The sequence below is a fragment of the Portunus trituberculatus genome, chromosome 25 (assembly GCF_017591435.1).
Source record: "Portunus trituberculatus isolate SZX2019 chromosome 25, ASM1759143v1, whole genome shotgun sequence".
Classification (NCBI taxonomy): domain Eukaryota; kingdom Metazoa; phylum Arthropoda; class Malacostraca; order Decapoda; family Portunidae; genus Portunus; species Portunus trituberculatus.
The window spans coordinates 4,303,742-4,317,500 of NC_059279.1; the positions used below are offsets into that span (position 1 = coordinate 4,303,742).

At 40.5% G+C, this 13,759-nt stretch overlaps 1 protein-coding gene across 2 annotated transcripts in view; it reads right to left on the reverse strand.

The window, feature by feature from the left end:
- Nucleotides 1-262: 262 nt before the first annotated feature.
- Nucleotides 263-13,759, reverse strand: part of LOC123508969 (protein turtle homolog A-like) — a 72,737-nt gene continuing 59,240 nt past the window's right edge. For both annotated transcript variants that reach the window (XM_045263053.1, XM_045263051.1), the window contains exons 6-8: nt 13,620-13,723; nt 6,977-7,172; nt 263-1,432 (exon numbers count right to left, since the gene is read on the reverse strand). In XM_045263053.1, the coding sequence (XP_045118988.1) occupies nt 1,281-1,432; nt 6,977-7,172; nt 13,620-13,723 (452 nt within the window). In that variant the 3' untranslated portion in view covers nt 263-1,280. The remainder of the gene's footprint in view (nt 1,433-6,976; nt 7,173-13,619; nt 13,724-13,759) is intronic.

Here is a 13,759-nt window from a genome sequence, read left to right on the forward strand (position 1 = left end):
AAATAGGTACGGGATGAAACTCGAGGGTTGTGGCATCGCTTTCCCGGTGTGTGGAGTGTGTTGTGGTCTCAGTCCTACCCGAAGATCGGTCTATGAGCTCTGAGCTCGCTCCGTAATGGGGAGGACTGGCTGGGTGACCAGCAGACGACCGAGGTGAATTACACACACCCACCCACCCACACACACACACACACACACACACACACACACACACACACACACACACACACACGAACAAACGGAAGGAAAACAAACACTCCTATAATAGCACATGTTTATTTCAAGACAGAGAACAAGCTGTAGAAAACGTGCCTATAATTGAACGCTGGAGGGGAGGGATGACTAAAGAAAAGACAAAAAGAAATGTTACATACAGTTTGCCGACTCCTTCATAAGACTTCATACCCCAAAAACTTTTCCCTTCTTCAACACCCACACATAGAACACACACACACACACACACACACACACACTCTCTCTCTCTCTCTCTCTCTCTCTCTCTCTCTCTCTCTCTCTCTCTCTCTCTCTCTCTCTCTCTCTCTCTCTCTCTCTCTCTCTCTCTCTCTCTCTCTCTCTCTCTCTCTCTCTCTCTCTCTCTCTATGCCTGCAGGGAGGAGTGAGGCAGCAAGGTGCGCGGCTCCCTCAAGAAACGTACCTTGGTAAAAAGCGCGACCACTGAGACGAAAATCTAATGTCACACGTCTTTTTTTCCCCCCTTGAGGCAACACTTAGGGAGGCGGCAAGGAGGGGCAGAGCGAACGTTCATCACACACACACACACACACACACACACACACACACACACACACACACACACACACACACACACACACACACACACACACTTCACCGTTCCAAACTCATATATACTTTCGTTACTTCCTTCTTCGTTCCCGGAAAAGTTAGTGCAGTTTTTATTTTTTTCCTTTTTCCTTTTTTTTTTTGCTTTTTTTCTTCTCCCTTTCCTTCCTTTCTTCCTTCCTTCCTTTCTTTTTCTTCCTTTTTTTCGTTCTTTTTTCGTCCTCCTCCCATAAGTTTGTATCTCTTTGGTTACTCACGACATTGATCATTAGAAAAACACAGTACACACACACACACACACACACACACACACACACACACACACACACACACTGGACATCTAAATACGCCACATCTATCATTCAAACACACACGACTATTTACAAGATACTAACAACTAACCCAGCTTTGTGTCACCAGGATAACAAGAGCACTGTATTGACAAGTCCCGCCTCGCCAGTAGCTAACACCAGGCCTAGTCATAAGAGAGAGGCGGCGACGCAGGTGGAGTGGAAGGTGGAGGAGGAGCTGTGGAGAACAAGGTGTGTGTGGAGGGCGACGTGCAGGAGGCCAGTGGTGTAGTGTCCCCGCCTCGCTGCGCTGTCGTGATGCATTGCTGCTGGGATGTCTTCTGCAGGAGAGGGAGTGAGAGAGAGGGATAAGATAAGAACATAAACTAACCTGCTTAAAGACATAATATTTTAAGTCATTGTATCTACTCGTGGCAGTTTGTAATATAACTCTAGCTTGCATCATTCCTTCGTATGTTAAGTCATCGATATTTCTTCATTTTTTTTTTTTTAATGCTCTGTTTATTTATCCATTTATTTTTGTATTCATTTTGTATGGAGGAGATAAGATAAGAGCATAAAATAATCTGTTTAGTGATATAATGTTTTGATGCGTTAAGTCACGTTGCAGTCTCTAACATAACTCTCATGCCTACATCCACTTCTCCATATCATTAATTGTCTATAGTGGGAGATGAGATAAGATAGCAAGGGTTAGTGCAAGGAACCATTCAGAACACGTGCTAAACCTTGTGTGAAATGTGTCTGCCTGTTTCCACTTATTGTTTACATCCATAAATTTGTCTAACCTTCTAAAACCCTGTAAAGACACCGAAAAAATAAGGACGAAAATAATTACTAAGTCTATTGCATTATTCTACTTCATTTATTCATAACTATTGTCCTATCTCCTTCTTAAATCCAACTTTATTAAGCTTAAACACGTTAATTCTTGCCTTATCTTGACTAATGACTGAAAACTTTGCCTATACCATCCTCGCATTATCAAATATTTTAGGCACACGACAGGAGAAAAAGAAATGTGAAAAAAGAAAAAGCCTTTAAGAACTATGAGAAAAATGAAGATCGTAGAAGCACCTATAGAAGGAATAAGTAAAGGCTGTGAAGGAGAGAGACGTACTTGAAAGGAGGAAAGGTAGCAAAGGAAAGGGAGGGGAAGGAAAGACAGACGTTGAGAGGGGATGAGAGAGCGGACAAGATGGACGGGACAAGAGAAGAGTGAGAGGTGAAGGTTGTGATGAGTCTGTGCTGTCTTTCCCGGAGTAAGTGAAGCAATAAGACAGGGAGGAAAGGTAGGAAATGTGAAAAGATGGATTGCTATGATGTCTCTAACTGAAACTGCCGTAAAGAGAGAAAGAGAGAGAGAGAGAGAGGCCATGACGGAGAGCAATGTACAGAAAGTAAATAAAAAGAAAGAACGAAGTGAAATATAGAACTGAGAATAGAACATTGAAAGCAGGAAAAAATATATATATTCGAGAAACACGTAAAACTGAGCATATATGTATATAAAAAGAAGAAATAAAAGAAAATAAAAAATAGATAGGAAGCAATATGCAGAAAATTAAAAAAGAAACTCAAAAAAACTCAAATTATAGAATACTGAATAAGAGAATAGGAAAAAAATGTGGAAGGTATTTTAAACTAAGCAATGGAAAAAGACCAAAGTAATACTGGAAAAGAGAAAATAAATACTTGAGAAATGAAACTGGGCATAGAAATAATAAAAAAGAGGAAAAACGAGTGAGAAAGAGAGAGAAGATGGGAAAGGAGTGTGTAAAAAGGAAAACTATTGGAAAACCGAACACGGAAAACAATTAAAACCTCGAGAGTGTTCTGCGGTGAGCCTGGGAAACAAATGATAGAAAAGTGACAACGGGGAAAGAAAATGAAATGGAGACAAATAAAAAAAAAATGTAATGCTAAAAACAAGAGAGAAGAGAGAGAAAAGGTATATCAAAAACACAGAAAAATGGAAAGATGGAAAAGAGAAATCTAAAAACTAAAACGAAAAGGAAAAATAAACAACACTAGAAAGATATGCTAGGAGTAAATAGAGAAGTATAAGGGAAAAATATGGAAAAAAAAATTGAGATGGAAAATCAGAAACGCTCAAACACACGAGGAACCATACAGAAATAGAGGAAAATACTAGGAAAAAATAGACGAGCGAAATCATGAAAATACGAGACATCTGGAAAACCTTCGAACACTCCAACAAAATCAAAACAGAGAAACAAAACACAACACAACACATGAATAAAGGCAATACAATATATGACGTAGAAAGAAAATGATACACCCTCACATACATCAGCCAAAACAAAAGGAAACAAAACACTCATGAAGAAACACAACTGGGCAAAACAGAGAAGCAAAACACACACAACACAACACATGAAGGAAAGCAAAACATTATGACGAAGAAAGAAATCAAATGTACTCAAATACATCAGCAAAAACAAAGAGAGACAAAAAATACACATGAAGAAACACAACTAGGCAAAACAAAGAAAACACACAACACAACACATGAATGAAAACAAAACATTATGACGTAGAAAAACTAAACATAATGCACTCAAATACATCAACAAGAAAAAGAGACAAAACTCACATAAAGAAAAATAAATGGGTAAGAATGATAGATAAAACACATGTACAATTAACCTCTTCAGTATCATAACGCGTTTCCATACTCATTCTGGTTAGTATTTGGTGATTTTATACAGCTTCAGAAACTTATGTGAGGATTGAAAATAGTGAAGACTCTGGCCATTAACCTTCTGACCTCCATAAAGCCTTCATAATGTAAATAAAATCGTCTAATCACATCCAAACTCATGATAAAAATGTGTCCCAGTACTGCAGGAATTAATACAGATAGGAAAATAGGAAGAAAATATAGAAAATGAATACTATAGCAAATGTAATAGAAAAGAGACTAGACATTGAGATAAAAGGAAGAGGAGGATGGAGAAGATAAGAAAAAAGAGGAACAAAATAGAAGAAACGAAGAAAATAGGAAGAAATGGAATAGTTACAGAAAAATATAGACAAATTTAAATTATAAAAAAAGAAGAGAAAAGGAGAGATGAGACATTGAGATGAATGGAAGAGGAGAAGGATGTAGGATATAAGAAAAAATAAGAACAAAAGAGGAGATACGAAAAAAATGGGAAGAAATGGGATAGTTACAGAAAAAAATATAGGAAATATGCAAAAAAAAAATGAGAAAAGGAAAGATGAGACGCTGAGATGAATGGAAGCGGAGGATGTAGGATATAAGAAAGAGGAATAAAAGAAGAGGAAGGAAAGAAGAGACAGTTAATGAAGAGGTGTATATCTGATGACTTTCTAGACTAACCTTTCTCTTATATTCTAGTCTCCACCTATGACAATGAGACCCAAAACCACCACAGACTCATCAAACTCCTATTTAGACACCCCAGGAGCCCTTCAGAATAGCATAGCGTGTTCATTAGGGAGCCTTACCTTATTAGCTTATGATTCCCTTTAACTCTTCAGTACTGGGACACATTTTACTTAGAGATTTGTTCACGATTAGACTACTTTATTGATACTAGGAAGGGTATATGGAGGTCAAAAGATTAATGGCCACAGTCTTCACTATGTTAATCTCCCTCACGAGTTTCTGAAGCTATATGAAATTACCAAATAATAAGCAGAAGGAATATGGAAGTGCGGCATGGTACTGAAGGGATTAATAACTACAGCTAACCAAACCACGCGGTGAAGGAACATAATCTAAAATTCTACCCCCTTGAAACCACTATATACATAGCAACCTCTAGCTCTAGGTATCGACTTTCATACACGTCCCTGATCTGTCCTCTGTCCGTCTCTACCTGCTCCTTACCTTTACCACAGCTAACCAAACCACGCAGTGAAGGAACATAGTCTACCATTCTACCCCTTTGAAACCTCTACATAGCCACGTCTAGCTCTAGGTATCGACTTTCATACACGTCCCTGATCTCTCCTCTCTCTCCCTCTCTCCTACTCCTCCTTCTCTCTCCGCCTCTCCCACACAATTACGTAGATGAAGTTCGACAATTAAACTCTCCTCCCGCTTCCCTCCTACTGCTCTCCACTGCCCTCCCTCTCCCCTCCCGCCCTCCTCCCGCTCAGGGTTTGGCAGGAAACTAGTGCACATAGACTTGAGGGATAGAATGGTAGGAGAGGCCTGCTAGTTAGGAGCACTTTTGGGTTTAATCTGTATTTAATGAGAGAGAGGGAGAGGGAGTGAGTGAGAGGGAGGGAAAGGGGAAGAGAGGGTGGGTTCAGAGAGAGAGAGAGAGAGAGAGAGAGAGAGAGAGAGAGAGAGAGAGAGAGAGAGAGAGAGAGAGAGAGAGAGAGAGAGAGAGAGAGAGAGAGAGAGAGAGATACGAACAGCTACACAGAAATAGAAACACAGACAGGCAAACAGGCAGAAAAGCAAGCACACACACACACACACACACACACACACACACACACACACACACACACACACACACACACACACACACACACACACACACACACACACACACACACACACACACACACACACACACACACACCAATCAGGTAGACAGAGAGACAAACAGACAAAGTTACAAAGACTGTTGGTCTCAAAGAGGATGACTTTAATGGGAGGAAATTCCTAATCCTCATTGAGAGAGAGAGAGAGAGAGAGAGAGAGAGAGAGAGAGAGAGAGAGAGAGAGAGAGAGAGAGAGAGAGAGAGAGAGAGAGAGAGAGAGAGAGAGAGAGAGAGAGAGAGAGAGAGAGAGAGAGAGAGAGAGAGAGAGAGAGAGAGAGAGAGAGAGAGAGAATACACGCACACACACCTCCTACCACCCAAAACGATTTAAAAATAACAACAAACACTCAAAAAAAGCAAAAAAAAAAAATACAAAAAAACGAAAACCCTTCAGCCCAGTAAGCAAAAAGAAGAGAGAGAGACAGACAGACAGACAGAGACAGATAGACAGACAGACAGAGAGACTGAGAAAAATAGAAAGAAACACAGAGAGACAGAGACAAAAACTACCTCTACTCCCTCACCTACTAAAATAAAGAGAGAGAAAAGGAAAGAAAAAAAATCAAGAAACCTAAAATCTTTGCACCTGCGCCACTTAACGAGGTCCTCCGCACAGGTGCTCCCGCTCGTTGTGCCTCGCTGGGTGGACGCCTCTTGTCTTTAATCGCACGTTCCTGCCTCTCCTTTACGTCGCTGCCCGCTAATTTGACCACTCGCTGCCTCACTATGCTTCTACTCTGGCCCCTTTCCTGCTCTTTCTTTATTCTCTAGTCCGTCTCTCAATGTCTCTGTATTCTTTCTCTCTCTCTCTCTCTCTCTTTGTCTCTGGTACTGGTAGTGGTAGTGGTGGTGGTATTAGTGGTGGTGTATGGATATGTGTGTGCGTTTTGTCCGTTTTCTTTTCCTTCTTTTTCTTTTCTCTTGCTTCTTCTCTTCAAGTCTAATTTGTGGTTTACTTTATGTCGTAAGATCGGTACTATTTTCTTTTTTTTCATTTTTAGGTACGACTACCACTACCACCTTCACAACCACGACCTGTACTATATTTTCATTTTCAAATTCTACTGTTCTACTATTCTACTATTATTATTCTACTATATTACTTTTATTACTTAGCCGCTTACTTAGCCGCTTTTCATATTTCAGTTCTAAGTACTACTCTCATTACTCACCTACTACCACCACCACCACCACCACCACCACCACCACCACCACCACCACCTCTACTATTTTCATATTTCAGTTCTAAGTACTACTCTCATTACTCACCTACTACCACCACCACCACCCTCCTCATAGCCACCATCTGTACTCACCATCGACAATAAACACAGTGGCAGAGGCGGACGGGACTCCATCTGGCTTGCACGTGTAGTTTCCAGCATCTTGAGGCGCCACGCGAACCACTGACAGCTTAGAAGAGAAGAGCCGTCCCGCCTTCTCTGTGTGAATGCTGACCCCGCCCCGCGCCCCTGTGATGGTCATTGGAGTCGTATTGTGCGTCCATTCCACCTGCAGGAGAGGAGGGTGTGCTGTGAGAAGCTTGAGTGTATGGGATGACTTATGCTGGAAGAAGGAATAGATGATGGTGATTTTTTTTTATGGAAGAGGGGAAGCCGGCCAAGGGCAAAGACAAGATTAAAAAAATGCCAACTTGATTACCAGTTCCTTAAATATTAATAGAGTTGACCGAAAGTCTGGGACAAATGTCTTGAATCCTCCCTCTGAAAAGAAGTCAAGTCGTAGGAATGGTAGTAATAAAGACAATTTCTTCGTGCGTACACCACCACACCGCCACTACCACCAATACCACCAATACCACCACCACTACCACCACTATTAGCATCACCACCACAACCACCACCACTGCCACCAATAGGAGCGCCACCAACAAGAGCAGCAAACCCAGCAGTCTCCGGGCCGTGTAAGTTGGCCGGAATCTCTCTTGGGAGACACACGCGAGGTCTATTCTAGCATCCACTTAACGCTGAGGAACGTGATTTTTTCCTCCGAATGTGTGCAGCCGTAAAGAACATGAGGTTTCCGAGCTGCAACTTCTGAAATTGGTTTAGAAAATACTTCAATTACATGCCCGCCTCTAATTAACTGCGATTAAATTCAAGAGAAATATGCAGCCAAGATTCAGTTTGTTATGTATCTTTTTTTTTTTCTTTCTTTTCTTGTTTTGTCTTTGGTTCCTGTCAAGAGTTCATCTTTAAGAGTCGTCAGGGAGGAGGGAATATGTTTCTGGAAATTGAAAGAGATTGTTGAAGAATTTAGTCCTTAAGGAGAAAGTAGTAAATCTAAATCACTTCTCTCTCTCTCTCTCTCTCTCTCTCTCTCTCTCTCTCTCTCTCTCTCTCTCTCTCTCTCTCTCTCTCTCTCTCTCTCTCTCTCTCCATTATTTTCATCCTGTTCTTTTATTTTATTATTCTAATATCATTTATATGTAATCCCAACATGTACATTTTATATACTATTGTGTACTTATCACTATTCATGGATTATCTTCTACATGCCTTAAAAGCTTTGCTTACAAATAGGCTAGCCATTAAGTTATTGCCAAATGTTCTATTTTTATACATATGTGTCACATTAGTATAACTTATGAGCTATAATAAATGTTCAAATGTTCAAATGTTCAAATGTTCTCTCTCTCTCTCTCTCTCTCTCTCTCTCTCTCTCTCTCTCTCTCTCTCTCTCTCTCTCTCTCTCTCTCTCTCTCTCTCTCTCTCTCTCTCTCTGCTTAGAAAACTACAATGGATGAAGAACATGTTTTTTCGTTTCTTCTCCTTTTACGGAAGTAGAATGAGTAAGAAGGATATGCATAGTGTAGTCTGTTGCGTCTTTCCTCCTTTTAGGGAAAGGGAATGAGTAACAAGCAAATACATAAAGCAGTGTACGTACGACGACAATATTGCAGCAGGGAAAGGTGAGCGTCCTTCACAAAACTCATTGAGGACTAACTGATATGGAAGCTACGACGATATTAGACCTTATCACAGCCAAACTATCCACTATTCACTCTCCTTCTCCATCAAACCCACAACAAGGAAGAAAGAGAGATACAATAACGCGAATCAACCCGTGAATTGAGACGAAAACAGAGAGAAAATGGGAGACTACCATATCAAAGTTTTTCTCACACCAAGTGCATGAAAATCCAAACTAACTACCTTTCCCTCTTCCCTCCATTCCAACCACAAGAACATAGGACAAAGAGGGACACAATAACACGAATTAGCCCGTGAATTGATACGAAAACAGGGAGAAAATGACCATACCATATAAGATTTTACCACAGTAGCTGCGTTAACCCCTCCAGTACCAGGACGCATTTTCTTATTTATTCTGCTTAGTATTTGGTGATTTTACACAGCTTCAGAAACTTATGTGAGGATTGAAATAGTGAAGACTGTGGCCATTAATATTCAGACCTCCATGGACCCTTCCTAATGCAAATAAAAACGTCTAATGACACCAAAAACTCAAGGTAAAAATGCGTCTCAGTATTGAAGGGGTTAAGATCCAAACTAACCAAGACTCACTCTCCTCTCCATTCCAGTCACAAGAGCGAAGGAAGAGAGATACAATAACATGAACTAAATTGATAAGAAAACAAAGAAAATGTAAGACTTTCCTATACATTTTTTTTTCACAGCAAGTGCATTGAAAGCCAAACTAACCAACACTCCTTCTCTTCATTAAAACCACAAGAACATAGAGCAAAAAGAGATACGATAACACGAATCAACCCTTGAATTGATACGAAAACAGAAGGAAAAATGGAAGGCTTACAAATATCAAAGTTTTTCCACATAAAGTGCACGAAAAGCCAAATTAACCACTACCATTTTTTCAAGACTACCATATCATTTTTTTTTTTTCAGTAGCTGCATTAAGAGTCAAACTAACTACCACTCCCTCTACTCTCCATTCAAACCACAAGAACAAAGAAAGAGAGAATAACATGAATAAATCCGTGAATTGATACGAAAACGGAGAACAGGAAAATTTGACCATATTAAGCTCATGAACAGCCCAACGAACCTTCCCTCCCGCTCTCTTTTCTATATTCAGACACGTGGAATGGAGAGCGACGAGAAACAGATGCAGCGACACGGACGAAGTATAAGCCGCTACATAACAACAAGCTCTCCTCCTTGGCCTCTTTTCCGTCCCCCTAATGGGAAAGTAAAAGTGTGATGAGGAGTGACGCGGGGAATACAGAAGCACTCGTCCCCGGCACACAAAACAACACCAACCGAACTAAACATTCAAGCTCTCGAGTTTTTCTTCTTCAGCCTTCACAGTTTTTCTTGGTCTTGTCTTGGAGGAAACGAGGTAGTGGAGGGAAACTCTTGTTGTTATTATCTCTCACGGAACTACTTGTAATTCTTGAAGGGGAAATTTTTCAACGCTGGAAATTTTGTGTATATTCACGTGTAGGTTTATTTATTTTGTCTCGAAGGAAGGAAGAATGACGAAATTATTTACTGCATCGCCACAAAAATCTACACGTTTTCTCTTTTTGTGTGTTTCTCGCAGGAGAGAAGGACAGAGAAAAAACATTTACGTTATCATCACAAACATGGAAAATATGATGAATGAATCAAATTACCTTCTGTAACGGTAACAAGATAAAATACAGAGAAATCACGAGAAAAAATAGCTTTGCCCTCTTTTTGTCTCACAGGAAAAGAAAATATTACGAAAATATTGTTGTTGACTTGGCAAATATACGATAAATATATTGGACCAGCCGTCTATTTTAATCACTAGACAAGACGAGAAATGAAAACAGCGACCCTGCAAAATAATGACACAAAAACATCCTTATTAACGCTAGGAAAGAAGGAAAGACCAAAATATTTATGTCGTTCCAGCAAATATATGATAAATTAATTGAAACAGCCGTCCATTATAATTCTCAGATAAAATATACCAGAAACTGAAAAAAATAATGGTTTGCACGGTAATAACGGAAATAATTCATTCTTTATAGCCTTTCCCATTTTATAACTCGTATTTACACCTTCTTTTCCTTGTCTCCTCATTTTTTACCTTATATTTCTTACTTCTTCCTTCTGCTCCTTATCCACCCCCTTCCCTCCCCTCTCCAGCTCCTTCTCCTCACACCACCAACTGATTATTAACGCAAGGAAAGAAGGAGACTCCAAATATTTACGTCATCTCAACAAATATATGATAAATTAATTGAGGCAACCGTCCATTAGAATCGTCTGATAAAATATACCAGAAACTATAAAGAAAAATGGCATGCTCAATAATAATGGGAAAAAATACGCTTACTATCCGAAGCTGTTCTTTATATTCTTTTCCATTTTATGATTCGTATTTTCACCTTCTTTTCCTTGTCTTCTTTTCCTTTTTTCACCTTATGTTCTATACTTCCTCCTTCTGCTCCTTATTCATCCTTTTCCCTCTCTTCTCCAAATACTCCTTCTCACACCAGTAGTCTATTAATGTAAGGAATTAGAGAAGAAGACACCAAATATTTACGTCACCTTAACAAATATATGATAAATTAATTGAAGCAACCGTCCATTAGAATACTTTGATAAAATATGCCAGAAATTATAAAAAAGAAAATGTTTTCACAATATTAATGGAAAAAATTGCTTATATTATTAACACAACATATTTAACACGTGACCTTTTCAACGATCATTAGGAGTATTTTTAGTTCCCATTCCTTGTTCCTTTTTCTGGCCTGTTTCTCCTCAAAGTGGCAAGGTATGAGGGAAAAGTATTGTGTTTCTTCCTCCGCTTGTGTTGTTTCCTGCCTGTACGCTGGGACGGGGCGGGTTTTCAAAGCGTGTTCTTCTTCCTCTTGTGCTGCCAAAGTTTAATGTTTTTCGAAGTTCAACCCTCAAAACTTCACAGGCTGATTTCCATTTCACTCACAATTACCGTTTTCTGTCTCTCCTCTTATTTATCTTCCTCTTTTTCATCTTTTCTTTCATTCTTTATTAACTTTTTGCTGCCTTTCATCTCGTCCTCCACCAGTTTGTGTTTGCTACTTCCTCTTTTTTCTTCCTCTTTCTGTTTCTCTTTCTTTCGCTTTCCTCCGTCTCCGTTGTTTTGTTTTTGTTTATTTCTCTCCTTCCCTTTCTTTGCCTCCTTTTCGCTTCGTTTGCTTCTTCCTCCTTCTCCTCCTTTTTATTTTCCTCGCCATTCTTTGAACTGTATTTTCATCTTTCTCGTCAATGTATTCTAGTCCAAGTCTTTTCCCTTCTCCAGCTTATATCTCCTACTTCCACTTTCTCTTCTTTATCCACCTCTACCTCTTTCTCTTCTCGTCCGTCTCCATTTCATCTGAAGCCTTTCTTTATATCCTTTTTCCATTTTGTAATTCCAAGTCATTTCCCTTTCCGCCTTATATCTCCTACTTCCACCTTCTCTTCCTTATCCACCTCTACCTCTTTCTCTTCTCGTCCGTCTCTATTTCATCCATTCTTTATATCCTTTTCCATTTTATAATCCTTATTTCCACCTCCTGTTCTTTGTCTTCTTCCTCCTTTTTGCCTTATATTCGCTATTTCCTCCTTCTGCTCCTTATCCATATCGTTCCCTCTCTTCTCCAGCTCCTTCTCCTTCTCACGCCAGCAGCTGACTCCGAGGCGGGTGGCGGTGACGCTGGAAACATATGAGGAAGGGGCAGCAGTTATTAGATCAGAGCAAAATATGGCCTTTTGATGCCTCTGGACTCGCCTCTCAACCTCGTGTAGGGGCGAGGGTGAAGAGGCTGACTGTACACCCAATATTTGCCGACGACCAAGTTAGTGGGAAAGAGAGAGAAGGGGAATCAGAGGCGAGGATTTCTAGGGGTGATTGTGTGCTCAAGTGTGTGATGGTCTAGCAAGGAGGGAGTCGCCAGCAGGGAGTGTCATGAAAGAAGGTCCGGAGGTTTAATGCGATGGGTGAGAGAGGAGTACCGTAGAGGGAAAGGTTTAAGAGATGCGTGTGTGTCTGTTTGTGTTTGTGTTGGTACGTTTGCGGGTTATGGGAAGTGTGTGTGAGTGTGTAGCGCTAGAGAGGAAAGATGTATGAGTAACCTGGCTGGTGTGAAAGTGCATATGAAGTGCGAGATTAGGAAAAAAAAGTGTGTGTTTGTGTTTGGGAGGTGTTGTATACGTGTTTATGTGTTTGCCAGTAAACTACTACTACTACTACTACTACTACTACCATCCCTACTCCCACTACCACCATCCCTACTTCCACTATTGCTATGTTCATATGTATGGCAGTACGTTCAAAGATGCCTTCAGAGTTACAAGGGAAGCAAAAGGGAGGTGATGAATAGCGACGAGGCAGTTGTGAAGAGGAGGACGTGGAAATAATAGAAGGCAGCGGGAGAGTGTGAGGTGGTGGGCAGGTGGTGTTGATGAATGCTGTACACGGCCCAGGTGGCGACCCAGGTGGCGCACACGACCACAGATCTCAAGAGGGAAGAGAACCACGAGGAAGAGAGAGAGAGAGAGAGAGAGAGAGAGAGAGAGAGAGAGAGAGAGAGAGATCTTGTAACTTATAAACCCACAAAAAACATAAAATGAAACAACAGGAAACATACAATAGCTCTAAAAAGAATCTGCTTAATCGAGAAGAGAATATCAAACTAAGTGAAGACTAGGGAATACGAAACCGGAAACAGAGAGAGAGAAAAGAGAGAGAGAGAGAGAGAGAGAGAGAGAGAGAGAGAGAGAGAGAGAGAGAGAGAGAGAGAGAGAGAGAGAGAGAGAGAGAGAGAGAGAGAGAGAGAGAGAGAGAGAGAGAGAGAGAGAGAAGTGCATTACAACTTATGAAACCAGAAGAAAACATCAAAAAAGGCACGGTGACTCGAAAAGTCAAAACACTTATAGAAGGAATATTAAACTAAGGAATGTCTCTAGAGAATACGAAGACGGTGCAGAGAAACTAAGGAGCCTTGAAACTCACGGTGCTTAGGGCGTTGGGGTGAAGGTGAGCCACGCATGTAAGGACGAGGGTGGATCCACTCTTAATGAACAGTTCCTTGGGCCCCGGTATCCTGGCGGCGGGAACTGCAGGGAGAGAAGAAAGACAATAAGACAGTGTAC